General features: G+C 51.2%; 4 protein-coding genes across 8 annotated transcripts in view; 2 read left to right on the top strand and 2 right to left on the bottom strand.

Annotated features, from left to right (window-relative positions):
* Nucleotides 1-173, bottom strand: part of UTP4 (UTP4 small subunit processome component) — a 39,084-nt gene extending 38,911 nt beyond the window's left edge. Inside the window, exon 1 of the mRNA XM_050773335.1 lies at nt 4-173. The gene's annotated coding sequence lies outside the window, so the exon portion shown is untranslated. The remainder of the gene's footprint in view (nt 1-3) is intronic.
* Nucleotides 136-14,336, top strand: CHTF8 (chromosome transmission fidelity factor 8). 2 transcript variants are annotated; one of them, XM_050773389.1, is made up of 4 exons: nt 136-209; nt 10,869-10,927; nt 11,191-11,308; nt 11,711-14,336. In XM_050773389.1, the coding sequence occupies exons 2-4, from the start codon at nt 10,905-10,907 to the stop codon at nt 11,933-11,935; spliced, it is 366 nt and encodes a 121-aa protein (XP_050629346.1). In that variant the 5' UTR covers nt 136-209; nt 10,869-10,904; the 3' UTR covers nt 11,936-14,336. The 2 variants fall into 2 exon arrangements, with proteins under 2 accessions (XP_050629346.1, XP_050629347.1); XM_050773390.1 differs by lacking the exon at nt 136-209 and adding an exon at nt 539-604.
* DERPC (DERPC proline and glycine rich nuclear protein) lies at nt 11,932-14,336 on the top strand. The gene is made up of 2 exons (XM_050773365.1): nt 11,932-12,253; nt 13,829-14,336. The coding sequence occupies exons 1-2, from the start codon at nt 11,932-11,934 to the stop codon at nt 13,903-13,905; spliced, it is 399 nt and encodes a 132-aa protein (XP_050629322.1). The 3' UTR covers nt 13,906-14,336.
* A 339-nt stretch (nt 14,337-14,675) lies between these two features.
* The window catches only part of HAS3 (hyaluronan synthase 3), a 30,388-nt gene continuing 18,183 nt past the window's right edge, over nt 14,676-26,880 (bottom strand). For 2 of the 4 annotated variants that reach the window (XM_050773357.1, XM_050773358.1), the window contains 3 exons: nt 22,902-23,537; nt 18,782-18,883; nt 14,676-17,982 (listed from right to left, as the gene is read on the bottom strand). In XM_050773357.1, coding sequence (XP_050629314.1) covers nt 17,059-17,982; nt 18,782-18,883; nt 22,902-23,537 — 1,662 coding nt within the window. In that variant the 3' untranslated portion in view covers nt 14,676-17,058. Of the gene's footprint in view, nt 17,983-18,627; nt 18,884-22,901; nt 23,538-26,215; nt 26,317-26,880 lie in introns of those variants that run through there. The other 2 variants (XM_050773359.1, XM_050773360.1) reach the window with 2 other exon arrangements.

Genomic DNA, 26,880 nt, shown 5'->3' with positions numbered 1-26,880 from the left:
CACCAGCTGCCGCACGCTCCCCTTCCCGGCGCTCGCCTCTCTCCGCCCCGGCCCCACGTGCGCGCGCGCTCTCAGGCTCTGCCCCGGAAGTGCTCCTGGCGCATAGTCGGAAGTGCGCAGGCAGTGCTCGCGGCGGCGGCGACGGCGGCGGGAGGTTCGGTTGTCGCCCGTTGGCCGCGCGGCGCCGCGCTCGGCGGCCGCCATTGCAGGTCAGGCCGCGGGCGGGGGGCATGGGAGGCCGCGGGGAGCGAGGGCCGAGCCGGGGATGGGGGCGAGGGCGCGAGGGAGCGGGAAGCTAGGGAGCCGGGGTCGGGCGGGGCGCGCGGCTCGGAGAGAAGAATGGCGAGCCGAGGGGCGGGGAGCTCGGGCGGGGGAGGGGTGGCTGGGAAGGGGGAGGGTGGCGGGAGGGCGGCGCGGAGATGGGGGCGAGCCTGGAGGGGCCCCCGGGGTGGGAGGGCCGGGAGTTTGGGGGAAGGGAGCGGTGTGGAGACGGGAGGCGGAGGGAAGGAAGGGAGCGAGCGGGGAGGAGCGTGAGAAGGGCGGAAAGGGTGGCCGAGCGCGGGCGGAGGACGGAGAAGGGGGCGGCGCGGGCCGGAACCTCGAGGTACGTGCGGGAAGGGGTTCTTCCCGGGGTTGGGAGGGAGCCCAGCCCGCTATGCTTGCGGGAGCGGAGTAGAACTGGAACCTAGGAAGTAGCGGGAATAGCAGAAAGGGGAGTTCGGGGTGGGGGGAAGGACCGTGAGGTTTTGTTCCAGGGAACATTTGTAATCGTGGAGTAGGGAGGCTTCTGGGAGAGGTAATTGGGAGGGTGGTTGGAGAGTCATTCCAGGTTCTTTTGTGGATGGGAAGCCGTAGAGATGAGTGGGATGGGGTCCTGGAGGGGCGGAGTACTTGAGAACCGGGAACAATTTGGAGAACGAGGGTGGTAGAGAAAGGACGTTTAAAGAGTAATCTTTGGGAGGAGGGTGAACGGTTTGGAAGACCACTCCGGTGGGTGGTGTGGAGGAAGGCGGTTTAAAGAATAGTTTCCCTGGGAGGCAGGAAAAGGGGTTAAAACAGCTTGTAATTTAGAGGGGGGTGGAGAAGAGGGGGGAAGCGGATTGAGAAGTCCCAGAAAGTGGGTGGGACTAGAAATAGGAAGTGTTTGTAGCTCTAGCAGAAAGGGTGGGAGGGGGCCGAGAGGGAGTGGGTGGAGAAGATGGGGGTGGGTGGGAGGAAGAGGATAGAGGGAGACTCCACGCCGGGCTGGAAAGGAAAGGGTTTGGGGGAATACAAGGGTCCGTAGCATTAAAAGGAGGACAGGCTAAGATGGGGCTGCAGAGTAGCAGAAGATGGAGAAAACTGCAGTAACTCAGATCGACTGAAGCCATCTTTTCCACCCATTGCTACAAATACCAGTAATTGATTCCCTACAACGTGGGAATCCTAAAATGTGATGGGAAGTATCACGTGTATGCATAGCATCCACATAAGTTTTTGAACACACTCTTCACTAATGTAAAGTTTGGAAGCATTCAATTCCACCAACCCTCCATAAGCCCCCTTTTGGAGGGGAGCAAGCTTCTCATTTGGAAACAGGATTTTAGACTTAGTGACATAAGCCTTTCAAGAGACAAGATCCCCTTCAAAAGTATAGACCTGTCCCCTTCAGTCACAAAACCACGATAACACTACAAATAAAAATCATCTGTGTTCAGTTGTATGTAAAACGTTCAGAGTTGTTCACTTGGTGGAAAGGCACATAGTCATTGTATTAGAGAAATTACCTTCCAGAACTTAATCCCTGAAGCAGTTTGGTGAACCACAACTGCCGTGTTTGAATTCTTCTGCTGTTATGAAGACTTGATTTTATTCTGATGACCTGCTGCTTTCGTAGAATGCTTTAGTCTATTATAAACATTAATATGCTAATACAGTAGTATTAAGACATTCTATTGGATGAATACTAAGAAAATGCCACCTTCCTCTGGGAAATCAATAGCTTGACCCTGAAGGTTTACCGTGTGTTAGACAATGTGCTAAAAGCTTTACATTCATTACTTGTTCTTGCAACAGCCTTTCGAAATAGGCGTTTGTGCTCAATTTGTTGTTAGGAAAACCTGTGAGGTTAAATTACCCACTGTCACATACGGGATAGGTGACAAAATCACAGAATCCAGGTCTGTATGACAAGTGAATGCTTCACTATATCCCTAAACAAAGTATCCACCCTGGGATCAAAAAACAAAAGCTCAATAAATGCCAACTGTTGGCTTAGCAAAAAATACAAAATTGTGAATATTTACACTCAAAGAATTAAGTGATTTCACCCCAGTTTAGAAAAGAATGTTTAAGGGTTGAGAATTTAAAGCCTTGGTTTCCTGTCTTAAAAAGTACAAAATGAAACAATTTCTAAAATATTGTTTAGCTTTATTAAAATTTAGTTATTTGTATTGAGGTTAAATCATTGAGTCAAAGCCTCTTTTTTTGCTCTAAGCCATATGTTCGGTTTAATTGGGTACACACTTTCTTCTGCCACATTTTATTTTGAAGGATTTTGAGGATCATTGCTCAGGCTGTTCTGTTCTCTGTAAGACAGTAATCTTAATAATTTAATATTTAACAATTCAGAGACCAGAGGATAAGAATTAAATTTTGTGGAAGATTAAAATGAATACTTGACAAAGAATGTCCTCTATTCACTTACTTTCACACTCGGGAGCAGAGGTGTAGGGTAAAGCTTTGTGTTCTAGAGGTGGCATTGAGTATTTTCTAAAAGTTTCAAAAACTGAAACATCTCAATTGGCTATGATAAAAAGCAAGCTTCTTGTTTGTTTTTAACTGCCTGCCCCACAGATACAATAGTTACTTGGGTGGCTAGTTGCAGCGTCTTTCCATAGGTTACTTATTTGCCATTTTGTAAGAGATGCTGTGAGAAGGAGGCTAATATTTGTAAAGTAAGGGAAGTTCTCACACAGAGGTGCTTTACAAGAGGGGACTATGTGAGAACTGCAAGAGGGGCAAGATTGTGGAGGGGTTAGGGTTCATATCCCAGCTCTCCACCTAAGTAGCTGTGTGACCAGTTAACATTTAGCTTCTCTAAGCCTGTTTCCTCATTTATGAAATGGGAGTGAGAAGACCATGCTAAGAATCATAGGGTGTTAGGGTGAAATAAGAGGATCTAGATAAGTGTTTGAACAAAGCTAGCTATATGAGAAATGAAGCTTTTTGTATTATAAAAATAATGTTCTGCCTGGACTTTTATTTCTTTTTTTTTTTTTTTTTTTTTGAGACGGAGCCTGTGTTGCCCAGGCTGGAGTGCAGTGGCATGATATCGGCTTACTGCAGCCGCCACCTCCTGGGTTCACGCCATTCTCCTGCCTCATCCTCCCGAGTAGCTGGGACTATAGGCACCTGCCACCACGTGTGGCTAATTTTTTGTATTTTTAGTGGAGACAGGGTTTCACTGTGTTAGCCAGGATGGTCTCGATCTCCTGACCTCGTGATCCACCCACCTCGGCCTCCCAGAGTGCTGGGATTACAGGCGTGAGCCACCGCACCCAGCCTCTGCCTGGACTTTTCTTAAGAAATCGTGGTGGTGCTTTGATTTACCAGTTTTTTTTGTTTTGTTTTAGTTTGTTTTTTGAGATGGAATCTTGCTTTGTCGCCCAGGCTGGAGTGCAGTGGCGCGGTCTCGGCTCACTGTAACTGCCGCCTCCCGGGTTCAAGTGATTCTTCTGCTTCAGCCTCCTGAGTAGCTGGGATTACAGGTGCATGCCACCACGCCTGACTAATTTTTGTATTTTTCGTAGAGATGGGGTTTCACCATATTGGTCGGGCTGATTTCGGACTCCCAAAGTGCTGGGATTATAGGCATGAGCCACCACGCCTGGCAGGTTTTTTGTAATAGTAGTTACTAACTTCAAAAGAGAGAAGCCAAATGCTGGTTAAATAAGGTATATCCCAGAGTGGTCTGATGACAGCCAAAGCTTTTTGGTTTGGGGTAGGATTCCCATTGTGGGTCTGGATTGATTCTTTGAATGCTGGTGCCTTTTTAAGGGGAAAAAAGTTTCCTTTACTGAGATAAAGTCATTTGACTAACAGGAATACAGAATTTATGTATTGTTTAGTTCATTTAGCTGTGTGAAGGCCCGTAAAGATCAAGAAGAAAACTTTCCCCCCTCATGAGAATGGGGACAGGATATATAATTTATTGCAGGGAGAGTTGGTTTTCTTTATACCTTTTTATCTCTTCAAGGCTACACATGAGTTGTGGCTTGTGAGACTGATACCACACTGTAATATAATGAATTTAAATCTTTTTGAAAAGTGATATCACAGAAGTCTCTCCCCAGCTCTGCAGTTAACCTTGTCAACCTGGAATTACTGTTCTTAACGAAAGACATGTCAGTCCTAGCCAAATCTGGGGTTGAACTCTGCTCTTAAGAGAGAGTTGGCTGGGCGCAGTGGCTAACGCCTGTAATCCCAGCACTTTGGGAGGCCGAGGCGGGTGGATCATGAGGTCGGGAGTTCAAGACCAGTCTGACGTTTATGGTGAAACCCCATCTCTACTAGAAATACAAAAATTAGCAGGGCGTGGTGACAGGTGCCTGTAATCCCAGCTACCCGGGAGGCTGAGGCAAGAGTATCGCTTGAACCTGGGCAGCAGACGTTGCAGTGAGCCAAGATCGTGCCACTACACTCCTGCTTGGGTCACAGAGTGAGGCTCTATCTCAAAAAAAGAGAGAAAGTTGACCGGGCATGGTGGCTCACACCTGTAATCCCAACACTTTGGGAGGCCGAGGTGGGCAGATCACTTGAGGTCAGGAGTTCAAGACCAGCCTGGCCAACATGGTGAAACCCTGTCTCTACTAAAAATACAAAAATAAGCTGGGTGTGGTGGCGGGCACCCGTAGTCTCAGCTACTTGGGAGGCTGAGGCAGGAGAATCACTTGAACCTGGGAGGCAGAGGTTGCAATGAGCTGAGATCAAGCAACTGCACTCCAACCTGGGCAACAGAGGGAGATTCCGTGTCACCAAAAAAAAGAAAAAGTTACTGGGAGAGTTCTTCCACTGACTCCCTTTTAGTTTCTTGACATCATGTATAGTGTATTCATCAAACTGTGCCTTCAGATGCTCTTGATAGAGCTGCAATTTCTAAACAAGCCACATCTTAGAACAAACAACTAGAAATTGCTTTAGTTGTTTCAGTGTTGCTGGAATGAATTGAGACTGAAGACAGACATACTCTTATACAGATAATTTCCATTGTTATGCTTGTTATTTCTAATAGGGATTTATTTGTATTATACTTCTTCCCCACCTCTTTTTCCTACTCTGTCTACTCTCAAGGGGATGGGGGCACACTGGGTTGCATGTTCTCATATGCTTTTTTTTTTTTTTTTTTTTTTTTTTTTGAGACGGAGTTTCTCTCTTTGTTGCCCAGGCTGGAGTGCAGTGGCGCGATCTTGGCTCAGTGCAACCTCCACCTCCCAGGTTCAAGCAATTTTCCTGTCTCAGCCTCCTGAGTAGCTGGGACTACAGGCGCCCACTGCCACGCCTGGCTAATTTTTGTATTTTTAGTAGAGATGGGGTTTCACCATGTTGGCGTCAAATTCCTGACCTTCGGTGATCCGCCCGCTTCAGCCTCTCAAAGTGCTGGGATCATAGGCATGAGCCACCGCGCCCAGCCTCATGCTGTTTAATCAGTTCCACACTGAATGAAGTACATGCTCCTTGCCACCTCCATCAGGTGTGTGCTCAGGGAAGTACTCAGGTATCCCTACCTACTGTGCCCTACAAACAGTTGCGTAGAGTAGAATCTGAAGGAGCAAGAAAAGAAATCATGGAATTCAGGTGTTACAGGATATTTTAAAGTGCTAAAGTAGAATTTTAAAATTCATAAAATTTAATGAATTTTAAAATTCCTCTACATTCCTGACTAGTACATTCGTGACCAGTAAATACTACATTCCTGACTAGTAAATACTAGTATTACAAATACTAGTCAATGTACTACATTCCTGACTAGTAAATACGCCCATGTGTGTATAAATTACCTAACTGTAGCCAGAGCAGTCCATGAGTTCTTGTGAACTAAACTCTTAGAAGCTGGGCTCGAACTTCATTTCTACATACATCTGCAGCATCCCAGTAGTTCTAGGATAAGACAAGTTTTTACCAGCCTGACTGAGTATGGCGCTAAGATGCTGAGGCCTATGGGCCACAGAACTATTTGCAGGAGCATTGCTGGATGTCTGGTAATGCCATAGAAGTACACAGGCAGAACCTCCTACATCAGTGTATAAAGGTGTGCAGTCTTACTGAGGCACGGGGGATTGGTATGCAAGTAACAGCTGTGCCATCCCAGCAACAGTGGTTTTCCACACCGTTGTTGTGAATTCCTCTTCTAACAGGAGACTGTCCAGGAAATGGAGAATGCACTGAAAATATTTCTGCATTTTTCTCAAGCACATGGTCACAGTGCTTGACGATTGATTTTGGTTGTCAGTAGGCTCTGTCTCCTTCCCCGCCTTGATCTTCCTGGAATATACTGTGTACCTATGTGAACACCTTATCGCTTTTCTAAAACCACCTGTGTTTTACTGTCACTTGTACCCATCCAGGAAAATAATACTCCATCATCATCAAAAGCACATTTGCAAGAACCCTTCTCTCTCTGTCTGCATTATTGAGCCTTTTTTGATTTGTGGCTAAAATACACCATTCCTTAAGTTATAGTCAAAATGATGGATCAAAAGGCTGATTTTCTTATCTCACTGTCTTAAAAAAACAGCCCGTCTCAGTAGAGCTTGGAGTCTTTAAACCACCTTAGCATGTGTTATATTTGGTCTTTGCAGAAGTTTAATAGGACATAATCTAGGTGTCATAGTCATAAAGAGCTCCACACTTACAGGCAGGAGAGCTGAATTTAGGCCTTCTGATTTTAAACTTTATCCTTCTTCAAGAAACCTTATAAAAGGATTTTAAAAGTGCTTTTAGTTCTGTTGACAGTAGTGGTGGGGCCTCTTTGGGAAATGTTTGGGTTCTGAGCTTGTGTATTACCCCTTTTCCAGTGGTCCCACAACCTGTGCTGGTGCAGAAGGTCTGACTCAATTCAAGGATGCTCTCCTGAATCTATATTGACCTTCTGACCAGCTCTTGCGTGTACTTGATGCCTGCCTGATGCCTTGATTCCTTTTTGTTCTCATTAATACTTTCTTTTCCTTTGGGAAGGCACAGTTGTGTAGTGATTATGAGTGTAGATAGTCAGACAAGGCACAGATTTCTACTCTATCACATAGCAGCTGTGTGTGTCCAACATATAAGCAAGTGACTTAATCTCTGTATGCCTCAGTAGCCTCATCTCCAAAATAGGAATAAATACCTATATCATAGACTTGTTATGATGGTTGAATGAGAAACCACCAATATATGTGCACAGTAAAAATTCCACAGTAAAAATTCAAAACATGTTAGCTGCTACTTATATTTGAATTTAAAAAGTCTAGTGAGTTGGCCGGGCGCAGTGGCTCACACCTGTAATCCCAGCACTTTTGGAGGGCAAGGCGGGTGGAGCACCTGAGGTCAGGAGTTTGAGACCAGCCTGACCAACATGGAGTAACCCTGTCTCTATTAAAAATACAAAATTAGCCAGGCATGGTGGCACATGCCTATAATCCCAGCTGCTCAGGAGGCTGAGGCATGAAAATTGCTTGAACCCAGGAGGTGGAGGTGGTGGTGAGCTGACATCATGCCATTGCGCTCCAGCCTGGGCAACAGGAGTGAAACTTCCTCTCAAAAAAAGTCTAGTGAGTTGACCAATTTCATGTTGCTGCCAGTGTTTGGTGCTCTAGGAGTAGAGTCATGCTATAAGGCTGGAGATCCAAAAGGAAGATTAACATACTAGTAAAGAAATCTCAAGCTTGCACAGTGTCTCACGCCTGTAATCCCAACACTTTGGGAGGCTGAGGTGGGAGGATCCCTGGAGCTTAGGAGTTTGGAACCAACCTGGGCAACATAGTAAGACCCCCGTCTCTTAAAGAAATCTGCTGGGCACGGTGGCTTGCTCCTGCAATCCCAGTACTTTGGGAGGCTGAGGCGGCTGGATCACCTCAGGTCAGAAGTTCGAGACCAGCCTGGCCGACATGGCAAAACTCCGTCTCTACTAAAAATACAGAAATTAGCCCGGCATGGTGGCGCGTGCCTGTAATCCCAGGTACTCAGGAGGCTGAGGCAGAAGAATCACTTGAACCTAGAAGGTGGAGGTTGTGGTGAGCCAAGATCATGCCACTGCACTGTAGCCTGGGCGACAGAGTGAGACTCCATCTCAAAAAGAAAAAAAATCTGCTTAACATTTTAATTGGGTGTTTGCTAAGCTTGAGCACAATTTTAATACCTATTAACTTTCCATACTACAGTTGGTAAACATTGAACTAATAACCTTCCACTAAACTCCATATATACATTGACAGTACTTAGCCAGAAGCTGTAGTTTTGTCCCCTCCCATCAACCCCCGATGAATCTATCCTTCGCAGAAAGTGAAGCCAATTGTCTTTAGGCAAAAATGTCCAGTTCTTGTAAAGTACTCCAAATTTGCCACCAGGTGGTGCTGCTGTTGTATATAATGAAAGCATATATATACATTTTTTTTCTTTGAGACAGTTGCTCTCTTGCCCAGGCTGGAGTGCAGTGGTGTGATCTCAGCTCACTGCAACCACCATCTCCCAGGTTCTAGTGATTCTCATGCCTCAGCCTCCCAAGTAGGTGGGACTGCAGGCATGCGCCACCACACCCAGCTAATTTTTTGTGTTTTTGGTAGAGACAGGATTTCACCATGTTGACCAGGCTGGTCTGAAACTCCTGTTCTCAGGTGATCCGCTCACCTCAGCCTCCCAAAGTGCTGGGATTGCAGGCGTGAGCTACTGCTCCCAGCCAAAGTCGGTTATCTAAGTATCAGGATATTTTCATATCTAAGTGAAAGGTGGTCAACGCTTTTGATAAGAATCACATCAGAAGTCAGCTTACCATTCACTAAAGATGTTTGGAGGACTTTTTCAGTTCCCTTGGCTTTATTTATTTTTTGAGACAATCTCACTCTGTTGCCCAGGGTAGAGTGCAGTGGAGCAATCTTGGCTCACTGTAACCTTTGCCTTTCAGAGTTCAAGCGATTCTCTTACCTCAACCTGCCGAATAGTTGGGATTATGGGCACCTGCCGCCACACCCGGCTAATTTTTGTATTTTTGGTAGAGACGGGGTTTCACCATGTTGGCCAGGCTGGTCTCAAACTCCTGACAGCAAGTGACCCAACTGCCTCAGCCTCCCAAAGTGCTGAGATTACAGGCCTGAGACACTGCACCTGGCCCCCTTGGCTTTATTTTTAAAGAGAGACCCCTTGAACCTTGAAAACCAAGGAGGTAGACTTGAAGCTTGTATCATTACCAAAGAAAAAAGTAAAATCTTAAGAAACTCTATAGGCTTTTTAAAGAAACATGCAGAGTAGGAAATAGACTACCCTAGGCTGGGTACAGTGGCTCATACCTGTAATCCGAACACTTTGAGAAGCTGAGGTAGGAGGATCACTTAAGCCCAGGAAGTAAAGGCTTCAGTGAGCTGTGATCTTGCCACTGCTCTCCATCCTGAGCGACAGAGTGAGACCCTGTCTCAAAAGAAGAAGAAAAGAGGTCGGGCGCGGTGGCTGAAGCCTATAATCCCAGCACTTTTAAGAGGCCAAAGCGGGTGGATCGTGCAGTCAGGAGATCAAGGCTGGGTGTGGTGGCTTACACCTGTAATCCCAGCACTTTGGGAGGCTGAGGTGGGTGGATCACCTGAGGTCAGGAGTTTGAGACCAGCCTGGCTAAGATGGTGAAACCCCATCTCTACTAAAAATACAAAAATGAGGTGTGGTGGTTCACACCTGTAATCCTAACACTGGGAGACCAAAGTGGGTGGATCACCTGAGGTCAGGAGTTTGAGACCAGCCTGGCCAACATGGTGAAACCCCATCTCTACTAAAAATAATTAGCCAGGCATGGGGGTTGTATACCTTAATCCCAGCTGCTCGGGAGGCTGAAGCACGAGAATCGCTTGAACCCGGGAGGTGGAGGTTGCAGTGACCTGAGATCACGCCACTGCACTCCAGCCTGGGTGACAGAGCGAGACTCCCTCTCAAAAAAAAAAAATTAGCTGGGTGTGGTGGCGGGCGCCTGTAATCCCAGCTACTCGGGAGGCTGAGGCAGGAGGAATGCTTGAATCCGGGAAGCAGAGTTTGTAGTGAGCCGAGATTGCGCCACTGCACTCCAGATCTGGTGACAAAGCGAGACTTGGTCTCAAAAAAAAAAGAAAAAAAAATCCTTGAGAAAGGCACGTTAGCATAGTGAGCAAGAGTATGGTCTTTGCAGTGTTATGTCTTAGGTTCATATCATCATTGCTTTAGTAGCTATGTGATCTTGATTACTTTTGCACATACAGTTGACCATTGGTGATCTTAAGCAACCTTATATGTACCATATTGGTAAAAGAACACTTCCCACTTACAGCATCGTTAGAGGAACAAGATAAAATGTGTCTAAAGCACTTAGAAAATTACTTAGCTCACAGTAAGTAATATTAGTTGTTGGCCAGGCATGGTGGCTGACGCCTGTAATCCCAGCACTTTGGGAGGCCAAGGCGGGTGAATCACAAGGTCAGGAGTTCGAGACCAGCCTGGCCAACATGGTGAAACCCCATCTCTACTAAAAATACAAAAATTTAGCTGGCCATAGTGGCAGGTGCCTGTATTCCCAGCTACTCGGGAGGCTGAGGCAGGAGAATCTATTGAACCCGGGAGGTGGAGGTTGCATTAGTTGTCATTATTACCCTAAATCTCTTTTTCTTTTTTCTGTACAGCTTGTTTTCACTTGCTTTTTTAAAGACAGAAGGCTCATGGTGCAAATTGTTGTTTCCAGGTGAGTACATTTTGAGATTTTCAAATTTGGCTTGAAATGATGAGGGCTATAGAGGTGTGGCGTGTGTCTGGAAGAATCAGGTTCCTTAGGTGCATCTTGCACAAATCCTTGCCTTCTGATCTCTAGTTCAGTGCCTACCACTGCCCAATTTCCCAAGAACTTGATCCAACGAAGAGGTCCTTTGGGCCTCGAATGGTGGTGTGAGGACACTATTTATCCTTCACCCCTCAAAAATATTGTAACCGCCAGCCCTTTGCTTGCAGTGCGAGGGCTGGAGGCCTGGCAGAATGGGTGCTGATGGAGCTACAGGGGGAGATCGAGGCTCGCTACAGCACTGGATTAGCTGGAAACCTCCTGGGAGACCTACATTACACCACTGAGGTGAGGGGGCTTTTCTTTCCCTGCCTAATGCCTCAGGAAAGCAAGCTACACCAAGGTGGTGCTCCCAGGACCCAGAGTGAGGACTGCCTCAGGTTTGTTATTCAAGGTCTAGCTAATCTGCGATGCTCTCTGCTTGTTCTCCCCCTACCTCTGCAGTAGCAGGGAAATTTAATTTTGGGGAATCTGGAAAGCTCACATTTCTGAAAGTGGAAATTATCTTATGTGGGGCTAGAAAGTAAAAATGGCACATGGGTGGGTGGTCCAGTGTGGCTGCTCCACAATAGCAGAGCCAAACCAGGGAGTGGAGGTGCCAGCAGAGCCTGCCAGGAGCAGCTTTAGGAGGCACCTGAGTGTCATGGCCTTGCCCCGAACCTCAGGAATCTCGTTCTTGTTCTGCCGAAGGGAACCCCTGTGCTGATCGTGGGCCATCACATCCTGTATGGGAAAATCATCCACCTGGAGAAACCTTTCGCAGTCCTTGTGAAACACACTCCTGGGAATCAGGACTGTGATGAGCTTGGCCGCGAGATTGGCACCCGGTACCTGGTGACAGCACTCATCAAAGACAAGATCCTTTTCAAAACCCGCCCCAAGCCCATTATCACCAACGTCCCCAAGAAAGTATGAAAGAACCTCGGATTTTCCCTAGAGAGCGGCCAACTCCTTGGACTCGTGCTCCGCTGCCACCTCGAGGACGGCTCGACAGTTCCCTGGGACCGCAGGGGGGTCCTGTTCTCAACACAGGCCACCCATTGGGTGTGAACTCGGATCCCTTCCTTATGGCGGCCGGTTCTCTTGGTGGAAATCTGGCCCCATTTCCAAGGAACCCATCTCCTTTTCCAGCTTCGTCAGGCTCATTGGCTTCAAATCCAGCACCTTTCCCAGCTGGTGCTCGTGACCCGAGTATGGCTTCTTTTCCAAGAGGGATGAATCCCACTGGCACAGGTGCAGTTTCTTTCCCAAGGCCTGGTGGCCTCTTGGGGCCAGGCCCAGGCCCCACCCTAAACCCTAGGACAGGGGCTCTGCCAGGCCCAGGGCCTCTGTCTAACCCCAGGTTAGGGGGTCTCCCAGGACCAGGTCCTATGTCTAACCCAAGGGCAGGTGGTCTCCTAGGAGCAGGTCCTGACCCTAGAAGTGGTGGTCCCATAGGCCCTGGATCTGGACCTAACCTGAGAGCAGGTGTTCTGTTGACCTCTGGGAATGGTCCTCCCAATCCTAGGCCAGTTGGCCTGGGCCCAGGACCAAACCCCAATCTGAGATCAGGCTTTTTAGGGACAAACCCTGCCCCCAGGTCAGGTGTGTTTCCAGGCCCAGGCCTTGGGCCCAACCCAAGACCAAGTGGCCTGGGCCCGGGCCCTAATCTAGATGCCAGAGCAGGTGGCCTCTTGGGCACAGGATCTGGTCTTAACTTAAGAATGGCTGGACCTCAAGGCCTCGATCTTGCCCCCATTCTAAGAGCAGCAGGTCTTTTAGGAGCAAATTCAGCTTCTTTCTCACAGGCTTCTGGAAACATGGGCACAAGCCCATCCTCCATGGCAAGAGTACCTGGGCCCATGGGCCCAAACTCAGGTCCTGGCTCTCGGGGAATTGGCCTTCCAGGGCCAAATCCATCTCCCATGTCAAGGGCTCCTGGCCCCATAGGCCCTAATTCAGCTCATTTCTCAAGGCCAGGTGGCCCCATGGGGGTAAATGCCAATTCCTTTCCCAGGGGAGCAGGTTCATCTGCCTTTTCTCAGTCTTCTGGCACATTGGCATCAAACCCAGCTACCTTCCAAAGGTCTGCTGGCCTCCAGGGCTCAAATCCAACCATTTTCCCAAGAGCCTCTGGGCCACTTGGCCCCAACCCAGCTAACTTCCCAAGGGCCACTGGCCTGCAGGGTCCAAGTCCAACTACCCTCCCAAGGTCTACTGGCCCATTAGGCCCTGGTCAAGTTACTTTCCCCAGGCCAGCTGCTGGGCATTTGGGCCCTTCTCCAGTTGGCCCTGTGGGTATCAACCCGGCTCCTTTCTCAAGGCCAACTGGGACCCTCAGTCTCAACCCAGCTTCCTTTCCAAGGATGAATGGCCCTGCAGGCAAGAGTTTCGTCCCATTTCCTAGAGTGGGGAGCCTCCCTGGCACTAACCCAGCTGCTTTCCCCAGACCAGGGGGTCCAATGGCTACAATGTACCCAAATGGAATGTTACCCCCTTAAACACCGTTTTCCCTCCAGGACCACCTTGGTTTCTAGGCACTGTGGTTCTCGGCAGGGGCTGTCTTAGGTAAAAGGGTAGTTGTGGAGCTACAGTCTGAAGAACATAGCTGGGGCTCAAGTTCAAATGAGCCATCTTTTTCCTCTGCGTTTTTCTTGACTGAAGGTGAGATGTTATTTGTGGCATGTGAACTGTGGCAGGTGGTAATAATCCTGGCCTTGAGAGAAAGGATCTCCAGCCTCCCAGAAGCCTGCTGTGCTTTCGTCCCACAGCTTTCTGCCCATTGTTTCTTACTAGTTTCTTGAATTGTTCTTGTGGACTTTTCCTCAGGGATACATTGGCCTGCAGGTCCCAGTTCACATGTAGTCCCCTGCTCACCACTGGAGAATCAGCTCACTGCTCTCTAGAAACGTGGCGTTGGTGAACGGACCATGCTTCCGTAGCTCTGAACTGGGCAGCTTGGACCTGGTCATCCTCTACTGCCATACAATTCGCTGGGGGCTTGAACACAGAACAGGGAGATGGACAACCACTTCAAAGACCTACTGAATGCAGTTTCTGCTTGACTGACTGGGCCTGCAGCTCCCTTCTCCTGGGACTTAGAGGTGGCCAGATTTAAGGCTCCTCTACTCATCCAACTCCCTCTTCACTGGTACTCCCAATCAAAGAACCTCAAAATTTAAACTGATGTGGATGGGAATATGCGAATTGGGGTGGGGGTGGGGGATGAAGGGAAGAAATCACTGTGCTTTGTTCAGCCTGGTGTGCAAGGATGGTTGGTGGTTTTCCTGCATTGTATCTTTTCTTACTGTTTCTTTAATAAATGGGATGAGAGGGCTGCTGGGGTCACTGTGTTTTGTTACCTGTTTCTTAGGGAAGGAAGTTTGCTTTTCATTGTTTCAGCTTGGCTACAGTCTTACATCATGTTGGTTAAAATGCTTATGCTTCAAGAGGAAGCAAGCTTTGGTTTTTAGCCTTAGCAAGGGCCCATTCATCTGCCAGTTATTTCACCAAAGACCCTCTACACTAAAAGTTAAGCCCCCATGGTGTAGTTACCAGGATGGACCTTGTCCAGGTCTTGAGTCACACCTGACTAAACTTTGTATTTTAAGTCCCCTTTGGGAACTGGAATAAAGAGCTAGCTTTCATTAAGTACAAAGAAGTAGTAGTTCCGAGATAACCAGCATATGTGAGAATCTTTATTTTGACAAATAAGTGCAGTATAAAAAACTTGACCTGAAAATTAAAAAAAAAAAAAAAAGCAGGTAAAAATAAATATGTTTACAAATTATTGTAGAAACAATACAAAAGAGGATTAGAATTCTCAATGAGGAAAAACCAAAATGCGTCCAATTGTATAAAGGCTCTTCCCTTGCAAGAAACGGGGATAAAGCTGAAGACCCAGTTTGGTTTTGCTGCTGAAAAATGTACAAAATAACTTAGTAAAACCAGTCGAGGTCAAACGTTGTGAGCCCACTACCTGTACCTGCCTATTTTTGATTTGAGGAAAGTTGATGACCACAGTGCAAGGCAGAGCTGATGGTAGGACAGCCAGGAGAGCCTGACATCCCACATTAATCTTCAAGTAAATGCTGAAGAAAAACAAGCCCTTAGCGAAGTCTGAACTCTGCACTTGGCTGACCGGATTTCCTCCATTCTCATGCTCAAAATAGTTTACTTCTTGGCCAGCAGAACGATTGCCTGGATCAGCTGCCTTAGCAAATGCCTCCTGCCTTCCAGCCTTCATGGGTTGGGTCTGATGTCAACCAGCAGTCTTACCAGAAACTCGAGGTCTGTGTGATGTGGCAACTGTTAGCTACACCTGGAAACCCTTGAGTTCATAGGAGATGAAGGAAAGCACCAGGGTTTGCCCATCTGTGGCTCAGAGCACATCTTGTGTCTTTGTAGGAAGCACCTGGGTACACTTGAGGCTTGCCCTCTCGTCTGCTGTCCACCTCAGTGCTGGTTCTGCACGGGTTAGCTGGCCTCTGAGAAAGGACATTTGGAGGGCAAGCCAGCAACCCCTAAGTCAAAGGCTTAGTCAGGATCCCAGGTTTAAACTCCAACACCGAGAACAGCCTGGATTGCAAGTCACTAGAAAATGGCTTCCCTCATTCCCCAAAAGCAGCAGAGGGAAAACAGCCAAAAACAGCCTCAGGAGGCATGAGAGAGAAAGCAACCTTAGGATGTAGGAACCAGTTTCATCTCCTAGTTTGGTTTCTGGAAAGAAGCAAGCAAATGCAGTGACTGTCACAACTGGGCTGTAAGAATTGCCTGGAGAAGCCACTGAGGAGAATGGATGTTCTCAAAGATAACCATTTTGGATTTGAGAGTTCACTTTGGGAACACCGAAAAGCTTTCCATTAGAGATGATTGTCAAGAACAGTAGCCTGAAAGTCACACATGCTAACCCGGCTGCCAAGAAATCTGTCCAAGCAGCTCCAAGATTGTAGCCAATTTGATCAGAGGCTCCTCATAGTTCCCATATGTGCTGAGAACACGCTTGCCTCCTGCTGAGGGTTCTATAAGAGCCCAGGCTCCACCCCAGTTGCCACCTTGAAAAACTTACCCATGATGATGAGGGTAGAAGAGGTGACTGCAGTGATACCTCAAAAAATATGCCTTCAGAGAAAGTGAAGTGAGGAGTGTGTCTTAGCCTCAGATCAGAGCTGAATTTGAGAGGAATTCAGGAGTATACAGGTTAAAATACCCAAGACTTCACTTCTTTTCTGAACATGTTGGGGCTTAATCTTTTTATCTCCCCAGCAGAGATCACAGACAAGCTAAGAAGCCATCTAGACGTCTGAGCAATTTCCAGGTGGAACACCCAAGGCCTCTGTATAGCTTATGGCCTCCTTTAGCACCACCACAATCTCTCTGTTCCTCCTGGCACTTTCCTTTTTAATGTACAGTTTTAAAAGCAGTTCAGTGCTAACTCCCTGCTGGTTTGGCGCATCCCTGGAATGTTGATGTGGAGTGGGATATCTCACATAAAGCACCATTCCTGGACCCTGTTTTCTGATGCCCAAGGATCAGGCTTCTGGGCCTTGTATCTCAGGCGCAATCTTATTGCATTGATGACTACTTAGGGGTGGGGTGGGGGTGACATACACTAACCGGCCCAGCTCGCTCAGTAGAAATTCTCCTGCCACCTCTGGTTGTGTTCACATGGGCTGGGAGAACCTCTTTCCACAGGTGGCCATCACTCAGGTACCTATCACAAGTTGCCACTGAATGGGACTTACTTGCTTTAGCGCACTTCTGAGTGCCCTCTGGAGCCCAGGGGGAGACTACTGCCTATGTGCAGATGCAAGCAGACAGGCAATGTGAAAACACAGAATCCCCTGCAGCCCTGCACCTGGGGGGATCAGTGTTGCCCCCTCTAAACAGAGCTGCCAGGCCATTACTACATCACCATTCTTTGCATTTTAGATTTGTCCTTTGGACCATTAAGAGACTCAAACACAGCACTCCCTCCTCCCTCCCACCCCGTCTTTTCTCTTCCATTCCCCTTCCCTCCCTTACCCATTGCACTTTACCCGCTCTGCTTGGGGGCCATGTCACACCTCAGCAAAAGCCAAGCTATACTGCTCCGGCTTCTTCCCACATCGCCGGGCGATGATGGCCAGATACAGCATGAGGAGGGCCACCCAGTAGCAGCCGTACAGGATAGCCCCAGAGACAAGGAAGGCTAGCTCCGTCTCACTGAACAGGTCCTGGCAATAAGCTGTGTAGGCCAGCCCTCCCAGGAGAACTGCCACCCAGATGGACACAGGGATGAGGCCGATGAAGTTCACCACAATGGTTTTTCGGCCAGAGGTGCCCCAGCCAGACTTGTTGATGGTAGCAATGGCAAAGATCTTGGCCGGCAGAAGGCTGGACATGTAGAGGAGGGAGTAGAGGGACATGAAGATCATCTCTGCATTGCCCCGAAGGAAGCAGGCATAGGTGGCCTTGATAATGCCCACCAGCTGCACCGTCAGCAGGAAGAGGAGAATGTTCCAGATGCGGCCCCGGTAGAAAAGCTGTATGACCGTGGCGATGAGGAAGAAGGGGAAGAAACCTGTGACCACTGACTCGTAGGTCATCCAGAGGTGGTGCTTATGGAACCACAGAGAGTTGTAGAGCCACTCCCGGAAGTAAGACTTGCTCCAGCGGGTTTGCTGGTTGAGCCACCGGAGGTACTTAGTGGGGGTCTCTGTGAGGCACTTGGAGCGCGCAGTATACTTAGTTCGGTAGCCAAGGCTCAGGACTCGGTTGGTGAGGTGCCGGTCATCCCCAAAGCTGCACTTGCTGCCTAGGAACTTCTGATGGTACCAGTCCTCCAGGAACTGCTGGAGGAGGCTGTTGCGGTACATGCCCAAGGGCCCGCTAATACACTGCACGCAGCCAAAGTAGGACTGGCAGGCCCGCTCCACGTTGAAGGCCATCCAGTACCGCACGCTGCTCAGGAAGGAAATCCATGAGTCGTACTTGTTGAGGATCTGCAAGGGAATAGAGATGCTGGGCCTCCTCACCTAAGGATGCACGCCCGGAGGACAGACATCAGAGACCACGAGGCCTCCTTACCATGGCTTCTGTGCCCACTGCTCAGATTCCTGGCCATCAGTTCCTTTGGAGCTGGTAAACCTGAGGCTTAGAGGAGCTAACCACTTGCAATCACTGTCCCAAGCACCAGCTCTACCTCCCCCTACTGTGTCATCTCATCTGCAGAGATTTTCTCCACTAAGCGGCTCTAGCAGTCAAAGCCACCTTCAGTCTCAGGAGGCAGCCTGTGGTGGTGGCAGAGAAGGGGGCTTGTGAAGAATGCAAGACACGACCACAGCCACCTGTTGTGAGCTTTCTGTGGCTGGAAAGTAACTAGGGGACCTGGGAGGCTGCTTCAGTATCTCTGGCAGATTGGGCTCCTTATTCTTACCATATTGACCAGAGCTCTTCAGCCCATCCCCTAAGAGCAAGGGCTTCTCAAGGATCTGACTTGGGAGCTACTTGCTGCACCACCAGCCAAAAAGGAAGTACCTTCTAGGATGTACGGCCTCAAAATACTGTGCCCCTTCTGCAGTATAGACTCTTCTCCATACCTGTTAAGTGACTGCCCCTCATGTGGAAGAAGAGCAAGAAAGGGGTTGGGCAGCGAGGGAGGTGAGCCCTTTGGTGTCAGTGAAAATGCCAGGAAAGAACCTCCCCACAAATACTAGAAAGTACCCATTTCCCAGGAGGCACACCCAGCTGGATTAGGAAAGAGTCCAGACCCTCCCCCAGATAGCCCTGGTCTCATCTTACTTGGACATCTCCCCCGACTCCCCCTACTTGGGGATCCTCCTCCAGGACTCGAAGCATCTCGATGGTGCAGGCTGGATCCAGCACAGTGTCAGAGTCGCACACCTGCAGAGGGAGTGCGCCGTCAGCCCATTCTGACCTCAGGCCTGCACACCCACCCCCTACCCCACTGCCAGGCTGCTCAATGCCTGAGAGACATAACCCCTTCTCACGTGACTCACTTCCAGCCTCTAGCTAAGAGATCTGCGCTACCAGAAGGTGCCAGAGGTAAAATGAAAGTAAAAGTGTTCAGCTACCAGACTTGACAGCCACTAGGCTGAGAGGGAGAAACCCTGAAGACGGTAGGTGCCAGGCCTGGAAAGGAGACATGCTTAGCACTGGATGCAAAAGATTGCTCAGGGGTCATTTGGCAGAAGGGAAACATGTCACTGAAATCAGATGGCAGGCACAGTAGGGTAGCCCAGGACTAACAGGCTACATATGGCCTTAAGTGACCCCACAGAGTTAACCCCAGGGGTCCCCGCGTCAGCCTCTGACCCCTTGGACAACCCGCAGCCCAGTGGTGGTTACCAGACCACCTACTTACAGGCACCTCCATGAGACCAGTAGCAAGGCTGCTGGCCTCTGCACCCTCAACAGACTCCCTTGGCCGAGCCTCTCAGACCAGGGCACGGTATGGCTGAGGGCTCCCCCTGGAAGCTGCTCTGAATAGGCATGGAAGCTGCAGCAGCTGCCTCCAGGCAGACCCCAGGGCCAACTCTGCCCAGCTCTTAGGAGGCTTATGGCCTGATTCTAACAGGTGGTCCCATATGAGTTGAACCCAGGCCACTAGTTGCCCTAGTGGCTGACTCCTTTTCTGTTTTCTAAAAAATTACTGAAGTGGTACAAAGAATCCAGTAAGCATTGGCCAGAAGAACTGGTTTACAGACCTGATTCGCTCTGTGGTCACTGTTAGGAGAGCAACGAAGAAATCCACAGATAAACCAAAACCCTGTTCTGCAGAAGCCTAAAATCCTTGTAATAAAATTACTGAGTAAGATTCCTGCAGGAAAGGAGGCTGCTTTTGACACCACAACCACACCCGGCTTTCTCTATGTTGGAGGACAGGGTGGCGAGATAAGCAGTAGAAGGCTAAGGGGGAATCCGAACAGCCTTGGCACCAGGCTGAGTCCCTCATATGTGCTTCTTCCCACCTCCCCACCAGGCACATCCTTACATCCTGGTCCGTGCCTGGGAAGGGCCCAGGAAGCCTCAGGCCAGACTCACAGAGCCTCCTCCACTTACAGGCCAAGACTCCCAGGGCTGCTGCTGTTCTCACTGCTCCTCCCTGCCCCTGCGCTAGCCCATTCTTTATATGCTGCTTTGCTTCCTTCAGTCCTGGGAGGTCTTTCTAACTGAGCAAGGTTAGGGGAAGAAGAGCTCTCGTGCCGCCTGGGCTTCCCCACTGGCTGGGGCAGAGTTCTGCCTCAGAGAGAGAGATACCTCCCCAGCAGGCGGTTAGAAAACAGGCTGAGATCCAGCAAGCACTCACTAGCTCTGGCCCAAGGCAACCTTATGCAGTGATCCTGGAGCCGTAAAGAGACAGCTCAGGTGCGTGAGCCTGTTTGCTGATCTACCGGAACCCAGATGGCCAGGAAAGGGAGATGGGGTGGATTGGGTGCAGGTTAGATCCTATGCTTGAAGGGAATAGATGACAAAGTCACTGTGGCTTGAGCCTGTGCCAGGTCTCAAGGGCTCTTCCCTAAGCATTTGGGTCCCCAGGAAAGTTTCATAAGGTCCCACGACCCCAAGTGAACTGCAGTCAAACACCCTGCTAGGCTCTCCTCACTCACTCCATGACTGAGGAGGTCCTGGGCCTAGGAAGCCAGAAAAAGATAAACTTATCAACCCTCACGCAGAGACAACTGTTAAAAAAGCCAGACACGCAATCTGAGTGAGCTAATTTTAGGTGGGTACACCAGAGAAAACTTAAATAGTATTAGAGGACTCAAAATGCTGTCACTCAACTGAGTTGGTACACAGGTGGGCTGGCAGGACAGCCGCTGTGCCTTCAAGCACTGAGGAAGTGATGGGCAGCATCCTACTCTGGCAGGCGTGGAGAAAGAGAACAGAGTCAGGAAGAGAGACAGCGTGGATGCCATCAAGAATCCTGGCTTAGGCCGGGCACGGTGGCTCATGCCTGTAATCCCAGAACTTTGGGAGGCTGAGGCGGACTGGTCAGCTGAGGTCAGGAGTTCAAGACCAGCCTGACCAACATGGAGAAACCCTGTCTCTACCAAAAGTACAAAAAGTAGCTGGGTGTCGTGGTGCATGCCTGTAATCCCAGCTACTCGACTCGGGAGGCTGAGGCAGGAGAATCACTTAAACTTGGGAGGCGGAGGTTGCAGTGAGCCAAGATCATGCCACCGCACTCCAGCCTGGGCGACAGAGTGAAACTGTGTCTCAAAAAAAAAAAAAAAAAAATCCAGGCCTAGAAATCCAGGGTCCCAGGGTTTCTACTTTGTACTGAAGTATGTGGACTTTAATCTTTTCAACCCTTGAGTGTTTTTAAATTTGAAGACGGAAACCATATCAACCTAGTACAATTTCTAGGCTTATGTCAATGATTGCTTTGACCAAAGCTGGGTAGGGTTTAATCAGGGTCCTGGCCCTGCTGATGCTCCTACAGAATGAAGCTGGTCATTCACACCTGTCTCTCTCACCTCCCAGGCATGACTTTGACACTAGGAAGAATGGGACTTTTTGGCCATAACTAGAATATTTTGAGTGTTTTTGAGGATGGTTTCTTTTGCTCTTCACCACGCTTTCTTATGAAGAGGTTCGGCTCCACATTGCCACTGCTGAAGCAGTGCTACATCACGGGTAAGAGCAGACATGAGACAGACGGCCTGGGCGCAAATCCCGGCTCTGCACCCTACTAGCTGTGGGACATTAGGCAAGTTACTTAGCTTCTCTGTGCTTTACTTTCACCTTCTGTGGGTGGAGAATAATAGTACTTATTCCCTGGGAGTGTTATGAGTATTAAAAGAGCTAACATGGAGTTGGGCACAGTGGCATATGTACCTGTAGTCACGGCTACTAGGGAGGATGAGGTGGGAGGACTGCCCAAAGCCAGGATTTCGAGGCTATAGTGCATATTGATCATGCCTTCAGCTATTGCACTCCAGCCTGGGCAACATAGTGAGACCCTTTGTCTTTAAAAAATAATGCCAGGCGCGGTGGCTCACGCCGGTAATCCCAGCATTTGGGAGGCCGAAGTAGGCAGATCAAAAGGTCAGGAGTTCAAGACCAGCCTGGCCAATATGGAGAAACCCCGTCTCTACTAAAAATACAAAAAACTTAGCTGAGCTTGGTGGCGAATGCCTGTAATCCCAGCTACTGAGGAAGCTGAGGCAGGGGAATTGCTTGAACCTGGAAGGCGGAGCTTGCAGTGAGCGGAGATCACACCACTGCACTCCAGCCTGGGCGACAGAGTGAAACTCCATCTCACATAAAATAAAAAATGTCATGAAGTACCTACAGTTGTGCCTGATAGCAAGTGACTGCTCTATACCCATTTGCTATTATTATTGAGACAGCAGTTAAGAGATGTGCCCAAAATCACAGAGCTATGTAACAGCAAACAAAGATTCCACCCAGGTCTTTTGGACCCTGGGACCGCTGTTCAGAACCATTATGCCTTGTTGCCTCCTTTTTTTTTTTCTTGAGATGGAGTCTCGCTCTGTTGCCCAGACTGGAGTACAGTGGTGCGATCTCGGCTCACTGCAAGCTCCGCCTCCCAGGTTCAGGCCATTCTCCTGCTTGAACCTCCCAAGTAGCTGGGACTACAGGTGCCCACCACCACGCCTGGCTAATTTTTTGTATTTTTAGTAGAGACTGGGTTTCACCTTGTTAGCCAGGATGCTCTCAATCTCCTGACGTCATGATCCGCCTGCCTCGGCCTCCCAAAGTGTTAGGATTACAGCCATGCCACCGCGCCCAGCCGCCTTGTTGCCTTCTTAAGTGCACGGGGTGTGTGCACAACCCAAGGGACCTAGACCAGACCTCAGATTCCTGGCGGAGAGTTTGCCAGGCTGTCCAGACACGTCCCCATGTACACACGCTTCTAGGGAGGCGTCCTTACCTGAATGTAGTCCACCGAATCGCCGAGGGCCTTGAAGGCCGTGTACATGACCTCGCGCTTGCCTCCCCACTTCTGCATGATGCACGAGAAGGTGCTGGTCCGCACCACATCCCGCACACGGTCCATGCCCTCCCGCAGGCTGGCCTCCGTCTCACCCTCGCCCGCCTCATGGAAGTTGCTGCGCCACACAAAGAAACCGGCCTGCTCAGTGCCGCCCAGCACCTCATGGAAGATATCCAACATGTAGGCGTCCTCCTGGCGGTTGCCGTCCACCACCATGACCACCTTGAGGTCAGGGAAGGAGATGCGCTGGGCCGAGCGCAGGCACTTGCGCAGGTAGTCAGGGTCCTCCTGGTATGCGGCAATGCACAGTGCCACCGAGCCCCGCCGCCGGGAGGGCAGCTTCAGGGCCTGGCCGGCCCGCCGCATGCGCCGGTGCTCCAGGAAGGCAAACAGGCTCTGAATGAGCAGGTGCAGGCCCAGGATGGCGCCGTACAGGCCGAAGGACAGGTAGTGCTTTTCTGTGTGGATGAACTGGTAGCCTGTCACATAGGCGGCCAGGATGCCACCCAGCACTGCCAGGGCAAACAGGCTGGTGCCCACCACACGCAGGGCTGTTGTCAGCTGCACCGGCATCTGGCGAGAGAAGGCAGGAGATGGAGGGTCAGGCAGGAGGCAGCATTTCCAGTCCGTGGGAGCAGGGGCGTTCTCTGTTACTAGTGGACATGACCCACTAATCAAAACCGTCACCGTTACCGCCTACTGAGCATAAGACTTGGTAGACTCAAGCCAGACTACTGGGGTTCAGATCCCAGCTCTGCCACTTGCTTTCTGTGCCACCTTAGTCATGTCCTCTGTAAAATGTGGGTTGCAGGACTAACCTCAAGGCATCTTTGAGGGTTAAATATACAAAGCCCTTAGTGTAGCACTGGGATAGACAAGCCAAGGCCCAGAGGGTCACGTGACACCTGCTGGTGGGTGGCATACTGGGCTCTACCTGGCCCAAAGCGCTGAAGAGGTAAGCTTCAAGGGGGTGAGCCTGAGGCAGCTCTGGGCACCTGAAGGCCAGGGAGGTAGCCAGTGGCCTAAAAGCTTCCCCCTGCCCTGCACCCACTCCTGGAGGGGATATTCACCAGTATAGCACAGCCACAAAAGATCCAAGAAAAAAGTGCGGGAGGAAAAGAAACGGCAAACAAAGGGGCATTGGGGAAAAAGCAGCAGCTTCCCTTTCTCAAGACAGTTATTAGAGAAACTTTCCCTGTCCTCCACTTTCTCACCTTTTACTTGAGAGGCAGGAAAGAAAGGGAAAGCAGGGGGAGAGGCAGACCAGGAAATGCGAGCTGAGGAGTAGACAGCCTCCTAGAGCCCAGGGCTGAAGAGCGCAAGGGGAACTGCAGCCACCACTGCAGCAGCCTCCACAGTGGCTGCCTGGGCATCCCATCTGCTTGGTCCTAGTGCCCGTGTAGCATGCATCTCTGTGCATGTCCCCCTGCCCAGCCACTCCTGGAAACAGTGCCCAGTTTCCATTTGCAACTAAGTCAGGGCTCCTAACATCTGCCCTGTTGGAAACAGCTGTATTTTATAAGAAGAGCCCAGGACTTGGCACCAGAGAATTGGGTTTAAGACAGCATGTCTGCCTCCTGGTTGCCTGACCTTGCCCCAGTTCTCTGAGACTTGGTCTCCCCATAGCACAATGGGAGTTCTAATGGATTCCTGCCTCGTGTCTCAGGTAAGTCATTTCCCCAAAAATGGCAACACTTCCGGCCCGAAGAGCTACCCTAGTGGCGAGGCTGACTGGTTTCCTCCAGAGCAGGTGAGGAGGGGGAATGTGAGGGAGGGGAAAGAAGAGGTGACAAGGATGGCTGCTGGCCCTCCCATTCTGACCCACACTATCTCCTCGCTGCCACCTGCCTGATCTAGAGAACCCCACGTTCACTGAGGTCTACAGACAATGATGCCTCACTTCCAAGCTTGCTCCAACTCTAGGTCTCAGGAAATGGGGCCCCCAAAACAAACACACTTTCCTGTCGGGACGCCTCTCACATGGAAGGGGCGAAGAACACGCATTCACTGCCTAAATCGACCTGAGACTCAGGCACCAGCAGCCTTCCAGCAGCCTTGGCCAGGAAAGAGCTGCTGGCAGCCTTGCCTCTCCGGGAAGCCGCGGCCTCCGGGCGCTCTGCCCCACCGGCCCGGGGAGCCCGCCGCGTGCTTCCTTCACAGGACTCCCATCCCTCCCTGTTCCCACCCTACTGCTCGCGCCTGCGGCCCAGGAGTCCCCAGGCCTGCATCCGCAGCCCAGGAGCGCCCCCATTCCCCTCCGGAGCTTACATGCTGAAGGGACGCAGCCGGTCCCCCCTTCCTGCCTGCGCTCTGGGTAGGGGAAGGGGGCGCCAAGGCCAGCCCGGCAACCTGGGCGCTGGCGCCCCACCTCGGTGCAGTGCCGGAGGCGGCGCCCACTAGGTGAAAGCGGCCGCGAACGCACTCGCCACGCTTCTCATCCCCGCTCGAGCCTCGCCTCTTGGCAAAGGCGGCGCCGGCCACACCCACGTGCCGGTTTCCCACGACCCACCCGGGAAGGAACGGAAAACCCAAGGATTCCCTGTCGGACCAGGCCTTGCGCTTCTTCCCGGAACCCCAGCTACCTTGGCAAAGTGTGCCTGTAGACAAAGGCGCATCCCCGGTGTCGCCGGCCCTCTCCTTCCCTGGGCGGGACCCCTCCCCCGCAGGAATTAGAGGCATTACCCAGATTACTACCCCCAACCCCAAATAGAGGTCCCTAAAATGTCCCTCAACCGGATACCCCACGTGCAATCAGGCGCTGGTGCAGGCTGTGGTCGAGTTTCTCCTGCCCAGACCTGGGGCGGGGAGCTGTGTCACCCCAAGCCGGCAGAGGCTGGGGGGTGATCCTACAGCCTGGACAGCCTCCTCCTCATGCCCTTCGCTCATCCATGGGAGCCCAGCCCAGGCAAACTAACGCGCACTCGGCTTTCAAGGGCACAAGGTTGGGGGCGCTCTCAAGTCCGGTTCCCAGGACCACGGAAGGAGAACCCCCAGTCAAGGACGCACGCTTCTCCATCCAGCCTCCGAAACTTTGAGGGGCTGCTGGTGTGCAGCGTCTCTCCCGCTGACAGGTGCGCCCCGCGGCAGGGCCACATGCGGCGGCATGGAAACTTGTGCGCCCAGCGGGGATCCTCCTCTTGTGCCCGGCCGCCCTCCGGACCCCTCCAAGCCGGCCAGGGGAGAGGAGCCCAGTCCCCCGGACACGTGCTGCCGCGGCCCAGTCGACCCGCAGGAACCTGGGCGCCTGGTACCTTGGTGCCCAGACAGGTGTGAACCCCCGGGCGGTCGTAGAAGGTGCGGGGGAGGGGTACCCCAACCAGCCTGGAGCCCCGCACCGGCGTCCGCCTCCTAATTCATTCACAAAACAGGAGCCGCCGGGGAGGAAGGCGGCGAGGCTGGAGGAGGAGAGGATGCAGGAAGAAAGGGAGGAGGGGTCAGTGGGGAGGGGGCTGCAGGAACGGCCGCCGGGAAGCCCGGGGCTGCCGCGCCCCCAACCCGCCTCTCCGCGCCGGACTCGGCGCCCGCAGGGCTGGGAGCTGGCTGGGTGCGGGGGGCTCCGCGAGAGGCACCCCTGCCGCCCGGCGCGCCCCGGCCTCGGCGCAGCCCCGCGCGGCCCGCCCCTCCTGGGTACCGGCCGGCCCGCGCTCACCGTGCCGCCGGCTGCCGCGCTCCGGAGCTCAGCAGGCCCGCGGCGGCTCCATGCCCCTCCTCCCGCTCCACTCCGCGCCGCCGCGCGCTCCGACTGCCGCCGGCCCAGCCGAGCCGCCCTTAAGTACCCGGCGCGTGCCCGCCAGGAGAGGCGCCTCCCCCGGCCCTGGGGCCGGGAAAGTTGACCAGAGTGGGAGGGCCCCCGAGGGCGCACCCCCGACCCCGCGCGGTCCCAGGGAGCGCCACGGGCCGGCGCTTGGATGGGACG

Source organism: Macaca thibetana, chromosome 20 (genome assembly GCF_024542745.1).
Source record: "Macaca thibetana thibetana isolate TM-01 chromosome 20, ASM2454274v1, whole genome shotgun sequence".
Lineage (NCBI taxonomy): Eukaryota > Metazoa > Chordata > Mammalia > Primates > Cercopithecidae > Macaca > Macaca thibetana.
Note: the sequence above shows the minus strand (reverse complement) of the source record. Positions and strands in the feature narration are given on the sequence as shown.